Source organism: Vicia villosa, linkage group LG5 (assembly GCF_029867415.1).
Source record: "Vicia villosa cultivar HV-30 ecotype Madison, WI linkage group LG5, Vvil1.0, whole genome shotgun sequence".
NCBI lineage: Eukaryota > Viridiplantae > Streptophyta > Magnoliopsida > Fabales > Fabaceae > Vicia > Vicia villosa.
In genome coordinates, this window is record NC_081184.1 from 167,080,303 (window position 1) to 167,094,596 (window position 14,294).

General features: G+C 34.8%; 1 protein-coding gene across 1 annotated transcript; it reads right to left on the reverse strand.

The window, feature by feature from the left end:
* Positions 1-3,695: 3,695 nt before the first annotated feature.
* LOC131608123 (uncharacterized) lies at positions 3,696-4,983 on the reverse strand. The gene is made up of 3 exons (XM_058880052.1): positions 4,695-4,983; positions 4,450-4,612; positions 3,696-4,330 (listed from the first exon to the last, which is right to left on the reverse strand). Exons 1-3 carry the CDS (start codon positions 4,806-4,808, stop codon positions 3,933-3,935), a joined length of 675 nt encoding a protein of 224 aa, XP_058736035.1. The 5' UTR covers positions 4,809-4,983; the 3' UTR covers positions 3,696-3,932.
* Positions 4,984-14,294: the final 9,311 nt, after the last annotated feature.

Here is a 14,294-nt window from a genome sequence, read left to right on the forward strand (position 1 = left end):
GAAGTATAACAGATAGTATGAGATTTTAGGTTAGAGAAATGAATTACTTCGCCCTCTAGAGGTAAATGGCTATTCATAATGGTCTCTTTGAAGTGGATTGGATCCCCTACTTTCGTGGGCTTGGGCGCTATTTGTGGCCCATAATATAGGAGACCTTTAGACTGGGTCCTGACCGGGAGAACTAGTCGTTGCCGAAGATGGGATCCCCGCGTGTTCGGTTGGTCATCAGTCGTGCCCGGCAGAGAGGGGATATGCCCTTGCATGTGGGTAGCGTGTGTTGGGCCAATGCTTATTGGGCCAAGGAGTGGATTGGACCAATTGGAATAATTGGGCCGGTCCTGAACAGATGTATTATGGACTTTTCTCTAGATAGTCCTTTCGTCAAAGGATCTGCTTAGGTTTACATTAGTGCATACATAATCCACTCTTATAGGTTTTTTTAGAGATAGATGTCTAGTGGTGACGTGTTTTATTCTTATTCGAGTCTCTTACTATTATAATAATGATTCTAAATTTTTGAAATAGTCGCGGCACTATTGCAACGGGTGAACACAATTGGCATAGATTTTTACACAAAGAGATCTTAACTAGCAAGCATACTCACTAACTTGCTTTTTCATTAGCAGTTGCTAATGCTATAATTTCATACTCCATTGTGGACTGAGCCAAGATAATATGTTTCTTTGATTTCCAATATACATTTCCTCTAACTATATTGAATATATATCCACTAGTTGCTCTGAAGTAATCTAATTAGGTATTCAAATCTCAATCATTGTATCATTCAAGTACAACATGAAATCTCAGATAATGTAGACTGAGATTCATGATCCTTTTTAAAGTATTGCATGACTTGCTCAATAGCTTGTCAATTGTGGTTGGGAGGTGAATTGTGGTATTCAAATTTTTTTGATTAGTTAAAGGTGTTATTACTTAAAAATGTTGGAATTTCATGTGAAAGATATTTGTCACATTAAAAGGTTATCTGGACATGTTTGAACTTCCGTACAAAGATTCTTGTTGCATCTTAAGTCAATATAAACACGCTGGACATCTATGGGAAGATCCTTGTCGCCCTTTAAGGCCATATGATCAGAATAACCACCAATGGATGCAACTGAAGTATAGCCCAAGAGACTTAACTAAAAGTTATGTCGGATGGCTTGATAGAAGTACCACCCGAGAGGTCTAATGCCTCGTCTGAGGGACTTGCAATCTCATCTATTGGACAAATGGCTTCAAGCACAAGAGGGTGGGGGGTGAATTATGATATTTATAATTCGTGTAACTTAAAAACTTTTCTCAATTAAGATCATGTTAGTAGTTTAGGATGAGTTAACTGTAGCAAAATAAATAATAAAAGTAAATGATATAAATTAAAAGGATAGGGTTAGAGGGATTGTACCAGAGATTTATACAGATTTGTCCGAACGTTGGCCTTGTCTTGTCCCCAAGAGATCGTTTTGAGAGTTTGACTATATATTTTGAGCTGTTGAAGGTTATTCCCATAAATATTTATACAAGCTGATCTTGAAAGTTTTACAGGCTTATCCCTAACCATAAATAACTTTTATCACAAGCTAAGCTAGAACTTTCTTAGAGATTTTTAAGCTGATCTCAATAACCAAAAGTAAAACTTTTTTCGACAAAGTTCAATAAATCACAACAAAGATTCTAAGATTAATTTATCTCACAAACCAAACAAAATTCTCTTAAGAGTATCACACTTTCAGGAATTAAACAAACAACTCGACCATTACACAAAATTTTTCCTCACAAGTAAATTTTCACTTACTAGCACTAAAGCAATTTAAAGTGAAAGAAATATTTTTTAGAGAGATAAAAAGAAGAAAATTAAAGAGATAAATTCTATAAAAAATGTAAATAATTGAAAAGTGGTTTGAAATGAAGTAGAGGTGAGCCTCCATTATATAGGAGTTAGAAAAACCATAAACGAAAATAATTTGCGGATTGTTAATGAGCTTATCTATTGGCACAAAGCTCTAACGATTGGCCAACTCATTTTTAACCACAAAGTTCAAAGATAGTTGGAAAAAAGTTTGGACAAATTTTAATCACTTGGATTGGCTTAGAATATAATTTTCATATTAAAAACATTTGAAAATGATTTTTAATGTGTGTCAGAGAGAGAAAGAGAGAGAGAGAGAGAGAGAGAGAGAGAGAGAGAGAGAGAGAGAGAGAGAGAGACCTCAATACTTAGAAGTTACTTCTTTACTTTTATAAAATTTGAATTCCTTAAATAGATAGACACGTAGAACCTAACGAGATTTCACACTTTATCTGAGGCTTCAAAATTCTTGCTGGATGCTTCTGATCTTATAAGCACTTTAATTTTGAGTCCATTTTTGTTGATAAAGCATACAATATTTCTCTAATTAGGTCACCATTATCAAAGAGTTAAAATCTATTATCACCAATTTTAATCATCGTTGTCGTCATCATAACTTCAGAGAGTAACTTTTGTGAATTTATCAACTTTATATCTCCAAACACACAGATCCACATCATCATCCAGGTTCAATATAACCTCACCCGAGAAAATAAGAGACCCATCAAACAAACTTATCTAAATTCTTAGCCTGAGGGACTTGGAGTTTCCTCGGACGGAATCCAACATAGTCCCACCGAAAAGGTATTATCCAAGTCTAACCTATGAGACTTAACTTAAAGTCTTGTCTAAGAACTTGATAGAAGTCTCGCCCGAGAAGTCTTAGACCTCACCTGAGGAGTTTAAAGTCTCATCATTCAAGCTTAACATAAACTCGTTTGAGGGACTAAGAGTCCTTTCGAGCAGACTTATCTAAATTCTCTCACGAAGGACTCGGAGTTCTTAGTTGAAGTCTCATCAGTCAGGATCAACATATAATCTCGTTCGAAAAACTTAAGGACTCGTGATGCCCCCAATACTTTATAGTTTAAAGCACTTTGCCCTTTGTTAATGCCCTTGTGTTTGAGAATTATATAATGCTCTATTTTTGAAAGACTAGGTAAAAGAGGAGAATGGTGACTTTCAGGACCTATACGTCGCCTCCATTAACAACTATCCCGCCCTAAGCGTCCTTCACTCGCCCAGACATGAAAAACTTGAAAAGGACGTTCCTAGATTGCAAGAAAGTTTGAGTCAACAAACTCAGTCATGTCCCCTATTGATAAAAAATGAACGATTATCAATCTTTAAAAAGCCTTGTGCTCAAACGTTTCATAGAAACATCTTTTTCCCCTTCCTCATTATATCCTCAACATAGCTCATAAACACATAGTCTAGCACCATAAAACATCATCAAGCACCATAAAACATCATCAAACATGATCTTCCACCATCCAACCATCTAACTCTGCTTAGCTATAAAGACCTATAAATATCCCCTATTTTTACAAGTACACTTATTTGAATTTTGCTCATTCTGATGCGAGACTCTTTTTAATAGTAAAATGTATTATATCTTATTTGTTGATAAATATACTTGTTATTGTTGATTTTATCTTATAAGTAAAAAATATGCTATAAATAAAACTCAATATAATATTGTTACAAGTACACTTATTGTAATTTAAGTGGTGAATAATATATCCATATCTCATCATAACAATGAGTTTATTATCATTATAATAACAATGAGTTTATTATCATTATAATGTCTCATCACGAATGAACGAATTTAAAGATTCACAAATAAATAAAACATTGATTTTTCATTGTAACATGAAGGATCTGAATACAAGGAATTCCATCACCCAATCCATCTTAATCACGAGATAGACATTTAACCAACTTATCCTAGTCACCTAAAGAAGAAAACCACACTTTTGTCTCCAACAAAACCAAAATCTATGGTCTTGTCTAGTGTAATCTATCACTCTAAAGAGAACAAAGACAACAAAGATATTAACTACTAACTAGGTCATAATTTTCAACGAGTCCAAGTAATAGGAGTTGAAGTGTTTTGAGGAATAATCTGAGGGAACAAACAGTGCTGCTGAAACCCCTCAACCATTGTTGGAGGATAGTTAAAACCTGAAGAGTTAAAACATGAAGAGTCATTGTGTCGTTGTTGTTGTTCTTCTACATCCATCATGGCTCCTTCATCTTCTTCATCTTCTTTTTCTTCTCCCATTACATCAGCTTCCATCAACTCTATAGTATTTTCATTGTTATCATCATCACCATCATCATCAAAAGTATGGGAAGAAGAACCGGAGGAAGATTGTGGTACCCAGGGCACAATAGCTAAACGACGATCCTTGTTGTCGTTTTGTTCAATTAGGTTATCATAATAATCATCACATTGTTTTGACCATGAAACTTGATCTGAATCCAATTAATCAAATTAATAAAATTAATTAAATTAAAATTAAACATTAATTAAGGAATAGTAAGCAAAATTATGAAATTAATTAAGCTAAAAAGGAGAAGAATAAAATACTTACTATTCTTAATTCCAGAGATGAGATCGGAATTGAGAGTGAGAGAGAAAGAGGGAGAAGAGTGAAGAGATGGTTTGAAGAGTACAATAGCTCTCTCGTCGTTAGAAACAGTTAACGGTTCGTTTTCTTCTTCTTCTTCTTCAACAATTGGAGTCAATTCAGCATCCTAATCAGAATAATCGGAAACCGTAAACAACAAAAAAAAAATTCATGAAATTGAAGAATAATCGATGACAGAGAATACGTACGAGGCGACGAATTTTGGTAGCTGGAGAAGATAGAGAGAAATCGGAGAAATCGTGGCTGATTTGATCGACGGTGCCGGTGGCTTTTCTCTTGAGGAAATTGTAGTGTGCAGCCATGGAATTTGAGAGATTAACGGAGGAGGAGTGATAATTAGGGTTTGGTGAGAGTGTGGAATTTGTGAAAGAAAGAGTGGAAAGAATGAAAATAGTGGGAAGGATTAATAAGCGCGGGGGTAGTGTCTAGAGTTCTCTGGAATTGTTGTTTCGGGCTCTTTTCCTTCCAAAACCTTCCACTCTTTTTCCTCACTTGTCTCTATCCACTTTTTTAATTCTTCCTATTTTCTATTTTTTTTTCTTCTTCTTCCCTTTTGTTCATACTAACTAATAGAAATAATTAATAAAAATTTAGTAATTTTTTCATTGTTTCACCTTATTTTAAAAAAATTTAATAATTTTTCATCTAAACAATAAAATTTATAAATAAGAATTCCTTCCTCCTAATATTAAATTATCTCAAATCATTCTTCTATTCAAATACATTTTCATGCTTTTGTTTGGATAAAGTATGAAGATTAGATTGAAATTTTAGGAGGATAAAGTATTTAAAATTTTAATAATTTTGTAAAATTATATTAATTTTTTAAACTTTTTTAAAAGATTGTTTCCTATAAAAATATTCATGTTTAAATTTTAAAGAATTTATAATACAAATTTTTTAAGATTTTAAATTATTTTATAAATTTTTAAAACTTAAAAGGACATGCTTTGTTTACAAGATTGATGATAAAAGTATTTAAAATTTTAACAATTTTGAAAAATTATATTAAGTTTTAAACTTTTTTAAAAGTTTGTTTCCTATAAAAATATTTCGGTTTAGATTTTAAAGAATTTATAATACAGATTTTTAAGATTTTAAATTATTTTATGGATTTTTAAAACTTAAAAGGACTCAATTTTTTTATCAAATATAAAAGGGTTAAATAAGTTTTTCGTCCCTCTAAATATTTGAGATTTCATTTTTAGTCCCTCAAAAAATTTCCTTCAACTTTTCATCCCTTAAAAATTTTCCGTCTCAATTATTAGTCCCTGACGTCAGATTCCACTAACGGTTGCTTATGTGGCAGCCTACGTGTAATTAATTTTTTTTCTTTTTAATTCTGCAATGACACTGTGGCATTAGTAGGTTAGTTTATAAAGGGATTCCTAATTTCACCAGTTGCCCTAATTTCACAAATTTGTATGTTCTTCTTCACGTTATTCTTCTACCTCTCCTTCCTCATCTCCTATCTACTAAAATCGTGTCCCCCATCTTCTCATTTGCTTGTTTTTTTCATCATTTTGACCTCCTTCTCGTTCTGCTCTCCATCATGTCAACTACTTCGGTGAAATCTGGTGTTGGAAAGTTTTGTGGTTGTCATGTTCGTATGGTGTCGTATCTCTGCAAGAATGGACCAAACAAGGGTAGGTTGTTTTGGAGATGCCCTAATTGGAGGAGTGCAGAAACATGTGATCTCTTCATATGGGATGATGATTTTGTAGACCATGTTGGAACTGAAGGTGCAGATTCGATGAACAGTGAATCATCAGCCATGGCAGTGAATCATATGAAGTTCTCGTATGAAGAATCAAGGAAGAAGAGCAAGAACTTGAAGATGAAGTTGAAAACAGAGAAATTTCGTGGAAGATTGAAGATGTTTTGTCTTGTTGTGTCCTTTATCCTAAATGTGTATCTTATTATGAACTCTAGTTGCTGAATTATGTCTTATCTCATTAACTTTGTAATGTCATTTGTGATGGTGGTAGTGTTGTAATGTTAAGTTGATTTTCAATGAAATGAGATTGTTATGTTCTGCATAATTTACTCTTAAAAATCATTAGTGATCAAAATTGGCGAATTGGTAAGTTGATAGCAAGATTTAATTATAATTGGTAAATTGGCAGAATACAAGGATAACATGTATGTAACATAAGGACCACATTACTTAAGTTGCAAATCACATAGAAAGTGGAGCTTCAGCAGAAGATTGTGTACTTGTTACCTCAGGTTGTGCATTTGGTTGGGGCACATTACTTGCAGGCTGGGGCACATTGTTAGCATCAACATCAGGCTGGGTCTCAGTACTTGCAGCAACATCTGGCTCAGGCACATTGTTTGCAGCAACATCAGGCTGGGGCACATTACTAGCAGCAACATCAGGGTGGGGCACATTACTAGCAGCAACATCAAGCTGGGGCTGGGACTCAGTATTTGCAGCAACATTAGTCTTCTTACTTTTCTTATTCTGGACTCCTTTTTTAGTTGTTCCCTTTGGCACACTCTGCAACCATCCCAATTAAACCAGAAATATAGCCTAATGACATTCAAAAAGATATGGTATAATGACAATTTGAGATACAAACCCTTTTTTTTGATGTTGTCTCCATTGTTGCAGTTTGAGTTTGACTACCTTGGGTGGCTGCAACAGTTCTTGGCACTTCTCCTTCAACACATGCTAGTTGTTTATTTTTCTTACAAGTCCTTTTGTTGTGTCCATACTCAAAGCAAGTCTTACACCTGTGACTTGTATTTGTCCTTTGCCATTTGTTTTGAGAAGTTTCATCTTGCTCTCTTCTTCTGAGTTTCTTGGGTCTACCTGGACCTCTCTTAAAACTAGGTGGAAAAATGTTTGGGTCAGAAGTCCTTGGCCATTTATTTTGGCCATTAATAGGGGTGATAACTTTATTGTAGAATGCTAAATAAGTATCCCTATGATAACATTTGTGGACATACTTAATGGGATCATCAACTTTCCTATTTATGGCTGCAACTGCATGTCTACAAGGGATACCAACCAAATCCCAAAAGTTACAAGAACAAGTATTTTTTGATAAATCTACAACAAAGCTATCTGTGAACATAACATGTGTGACCTGAAAGGTTAATCTACCAGCATAGGTTGGTAACCAATTACATGTTCCCTATCCATCTCATCAGTAATCAAACCCTTCTTAATACCTTGACTGCTCCCAGCACCAACAGGATCATGCACATTACTTGTCCCAGCACCAACAGGATCATGCACATTACTTGTCCCATCACCAACACCATTACCAGCATCATCATTCCCAGCTCTTCCCCCCCTTCTCCACATGACTTGGACCTTCACCAATGAGATCATCAAAATCATGCATTCTCTCCTCTTCACTGTCTTCAAAGTGTATGCCATTCAGTGAGTCCTCAGATGATTCACTATTAACCTCTTCAATTTCCTCATCAACAACATGGCCTTTTTCTTTCCCTATTAACCTCTCCATGAAAGTCTTCTCACTACCAAGTAATCTTGTCTCTGCATATATCTCGACATCACACTTATTCTCCTCAGCACACACAGCTAACTTACTTGCATCAACATCATTATCAAATGGTTTAAGATCATTTCCAAGACTTTCCTTTTCTGTCTTCCACCACATCTTAACATCTTCGATTTTAAATGAAGAATCCATGTCCTTAATCAAGTCAACTGCTTCAAAATATGACCAATAATCTGGGTCTTGACCACTAATAGCATAAATGTTCCCCCCTTCATATGTTAACCCTTCATCCTTTACAAAAGAACCTTTCGTATAGAAAACCACCTTAAATAAACCCATTTCCTACACGTTTCAAGAAAAACAAAGGTAGGTTCAGTTTTTAAGAAATCTCATAAACCCTAGCTTTCAGGTACGTAATACAGTTGGAAGCGTTTTCTATTACTATCATTACTAAAGAGATACTATCAGTACTGCAGAGAATAAACAAAATGAAGTGGGCCTTACCTTGTCGTTCTTGGGACCGCAACAAGCTGCGTAATCTTCGTCAATGGAGGGACCACAGAGGCGCGCTGGGGGATTGAAGGGAACAGAAGGGACCACACCTTTCTATTAGGGATTCTGAAATGTTTTTTGGATTAGGGATTTTGAACGTAGAATTAGGGATTCTGAATGGAGAAGGACCACTAAATACCACCTAAGCTAATTTAATACAAAAAATTAAAAAGAAAAACAAAAATTAATTACACGTAGGCTGCCACATAAGCAACCGTTAGTGGAATCTGACGTCAGGGACTAATAATTGAGACGGAAAATTTTTAAGGGATGAAAAGTTGAAGGAAATTTTTTGAGGGACTAAAAATGAAAACTCAAATATTTAGAGGGACGAAAAATTTATTTAACCCAATATAAAATAATAACAAATAAAAATGTTAAATTTTTTATTAGTAAAATTATTCTTGTTTAAAAATGACAACTAATGATGATGAAGAATGATCTTTTTGTGTTTTAGTCTGATCACTTTTTTTATTTTTTTTCAAGAAATAAAAGAAGGTCTTTCTCAAGAAACAAAAGAAGGGTCTTTCTTAAAAATGACAAATTGAGTGTCCTACTTTTCTCAAAAAACAGAAGAAGAGTCTTTCTTAAAATGACAAATTGAATGTCTCACTTTTCTCAAGAAACAGAAGAAGGGTCTTTATGTGTCTTGGTCTGATGATGATGAATCAGAAAATGAAACTAATGTTATGACTGCTCTCATTGACAGATGGGGATCTAATGTAGAATCTTGTGGTGAGAATGGTTTTTACGTGGATCTGGATGTGTCTTACAAGAAGTCGTGTATCAGATGTGATGAAAGCTATAAGATAGAAGAAAATCAGAAAAAGATCATAGCTCAACTGAAGAATGAAAGGGAGAAACTTCTAAGTACTGTCTCTGATATTCAAAAAGAGGTAACTTTCCTAAATTCCAAACTTGACAACATGGCCAGATATTTGAGAAGGATGAACAATTGAACTGATATGATAAAGAGGGTTGGAAATATGAGGAATAATGATCAATCACATAATCCTCGAGGCAAAGTGCATGAAGAGAAGTTCACTCCTTCTAAAAGAAAGAAAGTGATAACCATGTCCACCCGCATGTTACAACATCCTGGCAGACATCTTGAAACTCCAACTAAGACCAAAAATTCAACTTGGAGATGTCATTATTGTAGTGAATATGATCATATAAAGCCTTTTTGTTACAAATTGTATGGAGCTCAAAAACCTTCAGCTCAATTTAAGGCTAACCTAGTGAGTAAAAAGAGAAGTTCTAAAAATAGGGATGTTAACCTTATAGCTCATACTTATTTGAGAGCTTCAACTAGAGAATATTGGTACTTTGACAATGGATGCTCTAGACATATGGAAGGGGCTCAGAAGTTGTTGGTGGATATCAGATCTCAACCTACAGAAACTCATTGAAAGAAAGCTTGAATCCCACTTTGGAAGACAAGCACTCATGAAGGGGAAACACACACCCATAGAAGTGGATGCATAACCTTTTGCTAGAATATACATGGGAAACCTCCAATCAGAAAATGGACCCAGAAACATTGCACGGGCGAGAGTAAAGGTCTAAATAATTTGCAGAAGACAGCTTGCAAAACAGAGATTGCATGAAGAAATAGAGATACAAAGTTTTGCGCAATAGGAGTGAAAATAACAACTTATTACACTCTGACCCATTTTATATCTAACTAGGAAGTGAAATCTACCATTAATATTTAAAATAATACTAGAAGGCGCAGTCAATGACTCGCGATCATCCTTGATGCGATACGACACTTGAGTGCACTCAACTACTGTAACAACGTCGTCACTCCCATTTCACAGGAATCTAGGGCCACATGGAAAAGTTACATTTCAAAACATTTAAATTACAAAAAAAGCATTTAATGTGCGTGCTCTCAAAGCCATATGTTCCCACTCAAGATGCCTTCGTGAAGAAATGAAAAAACACAATAAGGGGGATTGGATTGGGTTTTTAAAACTAATTAAAAATATGACACGTTTGGTTATGCTGGTTCGTTTGAACTTAAACTACTCCAGTCCACCCTGCCAAGGTGATTTTTCCTCTCTCTTACGAGGTCTTAATCCACTAAATCAAAATTATGATTACACAATCACGAAGACAACTGTCGACATCTTCTCAAGATCAAACCACAACCCGGTTTGCTCAAGGAAATACTTATACAATTACAACTTTTGTGCTTAAGAGATTGCTTCTAATAAGCTATATCACAACTGTGATGTTTATACAAAAATTAAGCACAATAAAATTATGAATACACTTAAAAAAGATAATAATAATTTTGAGCTCTTGAATTCGTGCGTGCGTTAGTTGTTTTTCTTTTTCACGGTGTTTCCTTTATATAGCGTGAACTTTTAGATCCGTTGAGAGACAACCATTCTCGTTTTGGAAACCTGATGAAATACTGATTAATTTTGTTTCCAAAAATGAAGATTCTGTATGCTGTAATTAATTTCCAACCGTTACAGAATGATTCTGCATTTGACTATTGAATATTGGATCTTCTGATCATCAGAGTAATCGTTACAACTTGTTGGTGCTTGAAGTGTTTGACTAATCAGAGTTTACATCTTTTCTTTGTTTGACTTCAGAACATCTTGCTCTTGTAAACTTCCTTCAATCACTTAGAACTTCTTGTTCTTGTATACTTCTCTCAACGTATAGATCTTCTTATTCTTGTAAACCTTTCTCAATGCAGTCTTTTGCTTTTGAGAAATCACTGTCTAGAACATCTTCTTCTTATAAGCTTATCTCAATGCAACCTTCTACTTCTGAGAAATCACTTTTAACTACTTTAGAACTTCTTCAATTTAAAACGTAGGATTAGAGTGCATATTTGATCTTCTCTAAAATTATGTGTTTGTTATCATCAAAACTCGTTCGAAGATGTAGAACCAAACTATGTTCTAACACTTCGGGCCTGTCTTCAAGGTGGGGGACCTTCTCGAGTACTTTGAGGCAACAAAGAAGAACGGTCTCGAGGCCAGTCTCAATGCTTCCAGCACAATCTTAGCTTCATACTTGGCTACAAGAACTTAAGGGGAAATTGTTTCGTGCCAACCGAATGACCCAAAAAGACCATCACACTGCCAAATGCCTAATCTAGAACATCCTCACATTAGAAAGTTCGACAGGTGGATCCTCACAAAAAGGTCACACACCATATCTGAACTACTTGCTCGTCAACAACCATTGCATTCTATCACATGGTCTCCCACATGTGGGTTGCGCAAACTGGGGAGGGTTTTAACCGCCCTTCATATATAAACTTGTCTACACGCCATAACTGGTATAATTTTTATCCACTCTTGCAAAGGTTCACCTCTTTGACTTCATGGTCTTGGACATTAAAGTGTTAACCTTGCAGACACGCCTCCACCGTACCGTAATGGAAATCAACACTGCCAAATCGAAGTGTTTTGCATTGATAAATCATCAATCTTTTGTTCCTCCCTGGAATAAGCGTATAATTTAGAACAAACATATTTATTTTTCTCGAAATGATATATAATTTGAAAGTGATGAGTAGTATATGTATGAACTTATTTTAATTAATAACAAAGACATGTTTATTTTTCTCAAAATGATATATAATTTGAAAGTGATGAATAGTATATGTATGAACTTATTTTAATTAAGGAAATTTCTTCACCCACCTCCTAACCTTCTTGCTCACCCCTGGTGAATTTACCACAATACCCCTTGTTTCGGAAGTTCATTTCCGAAACTGTACTTATTTTCTTAAAAAAGGTGTTTTCGGAAATGTATCTCCGAAAACGTGTGTTTTTTAATATAAAATATTGATTTCGGAGATGCATCTCCGAAATAAAGTTACTATTCAGAAAATGTGGTGTTTCGGAAGTTCATCTCCGAACGCACCCCCCTTGGAGAATTCGGAAATGAACCTCCGAAAATATGTCTGGACAGAATAAAATGAAAAACAACAACAATTCGCTTTATTTAATTGGGTGAAAATTACAACGATAATATTACATAAAATTAAAGTTACATATTGTTGAACACGGGTAGGTGGGGATGAGAGAGTGGTGGGGAGAAAAAAAGGCTTCCAAATTTCAAAAGGTTTTTTTATTCTTTTAATAAAAATACGTACTACTGTTATTCTGCCCGACGAGCGTTACAAAATACACAGCAAACAAAATAAAAACACGTTATTCTTCCCGACGAGCGAACTCCTCCGAATGAAGATAATTATACCAATCCTCATCCCACTCAGTATCAGAACCATCAGCGTTGATCACACCTGAAGGCTGAGCCTGCACGTCCGAGCCATGGACCCCCAGGGGACGAGAAGCAGAACCAGTCAAAAGCTTCTTCTTCTCCTTCACCTCCTTCACCTCCTTCACCTCTTTCACCTCCTTCTTTGAAGAACCCTTTCTTCCCTTAGCGCCCTCTTTAGAAGACGCAGTCCTGCGTGCTGGTTGGTTATCTGACATGTTCCTGTAAACAATTGAAATCGATTAATATGCGAGACAAAATAAAAAACAAAAAAATTTGAACTTCTGATACATTTCGGAAGTTCATTTCCGAAAACTGGGATGGAGGTGTTTTCGGAAATGAACTTCTGAAACACCCATGCGATGGAGTTTTCTGCAACTTCCATGACAGACCCCTAAACCAAACTTCAAACCAAATCAAAATGCTTCTAAACAACCTAAATACTACTAACAACCTAACCATATATCATTTATGCAATTAAAACCCTAAATAACATGCATTTCAATAATAGATCTAAAAAATTCAAAACTTACAAAGTGTTAGGATTGAGGGCTTTTGAATGTTGTTTAGCAGTGTGATTGGAGCCTTGATGCAGCTTTGGAATTCTGTTTGCACAAATTTTCGCCTTTGCCACTTTTTGTTTTGATTTAGGGTAAATGATTGGGGGAGGGGGAGTGTTTTGATAAATCTGCAGAAATCGCAGTATTTCGAAAGTGCACTTCCGAAATAATGTTTTCGGAAATGAACTTCCGAAATAAGTCAATTTTTTCAAAAAAAGACGCTTTCGGAAATGAACTTCCGAAGCAGGGGTATTTTGGAATTTTCGCTGGGGTGACCCCCATAGGGAGGTGGCTAAAGAAATTTTCTTAATTAATAACAAAGGTAGGTGGAGTAATTCAACCGGTTGACAACAACATTTATTTCTATTTATACATTACTTAACGACAAGTTGCTCATATTTATAAATTAACGACTTGTTTAAAAAAAGTTTATAAAAAATCTCATCAAACTGTTTAAAAATAATTATAACAAATGCTCACCAAAATGTCCTATGTTCTCTCCTGACATTTATTGTTTGCATTTGACCATTGATCCTCTTTAAACAACTGATGATCTTCTTAAATTTGCAATGCAGAGACATACAATAGAGGAGAAGAGAGGATTGACAACAATAGTGGTGGCTAGATTTCCATAAATTAACAAAAAAAAAAATGGGTAAAATAAACTATACATACTTTAAAATGACTAACCTACCATTAATATGCCAAATAATAAATCATACATTTTAACAATTCCTTCACTTAAGGTAAGATTGAAGTCTGAGTAAAAAAATAGATTGAAGTCAGCTCCAACTCTCAGGGAAAAGTAGAGGAAATTTTAAAATTATTCCACTCAGCCATGTCAATGAAAAAAAGAACAATATGTCCTTGTACAACTTTTTCATCATTGCTTCTTAAGAAAAAATTAATCATATATTTAAATAATTTTTGACAGAAGTTAAAT

Coding starts and splice junctions, on each gene's coding strand:
- LOC131608123 (XM_058880052.1), bottom strand. CDS start 4,808: ATGGCTGCACACTACAATTTCCTCAAGAGAAAAGCCACCGGCACCGTC. Junction 4,613..4,694: donor CTACCAAAATTCGTCGCCTC/GTACGTATTCTC, acceptor TATTCTGATTAG/GATGCTGAATTGACTCCAAT. Junction 4,331..4,449: donor CATCTCTGGAATTAAGAATA/GTAAGTATTTTA, acceptor AATTGGATTCAG/ATCAAGTTTCATGGTCAAAA.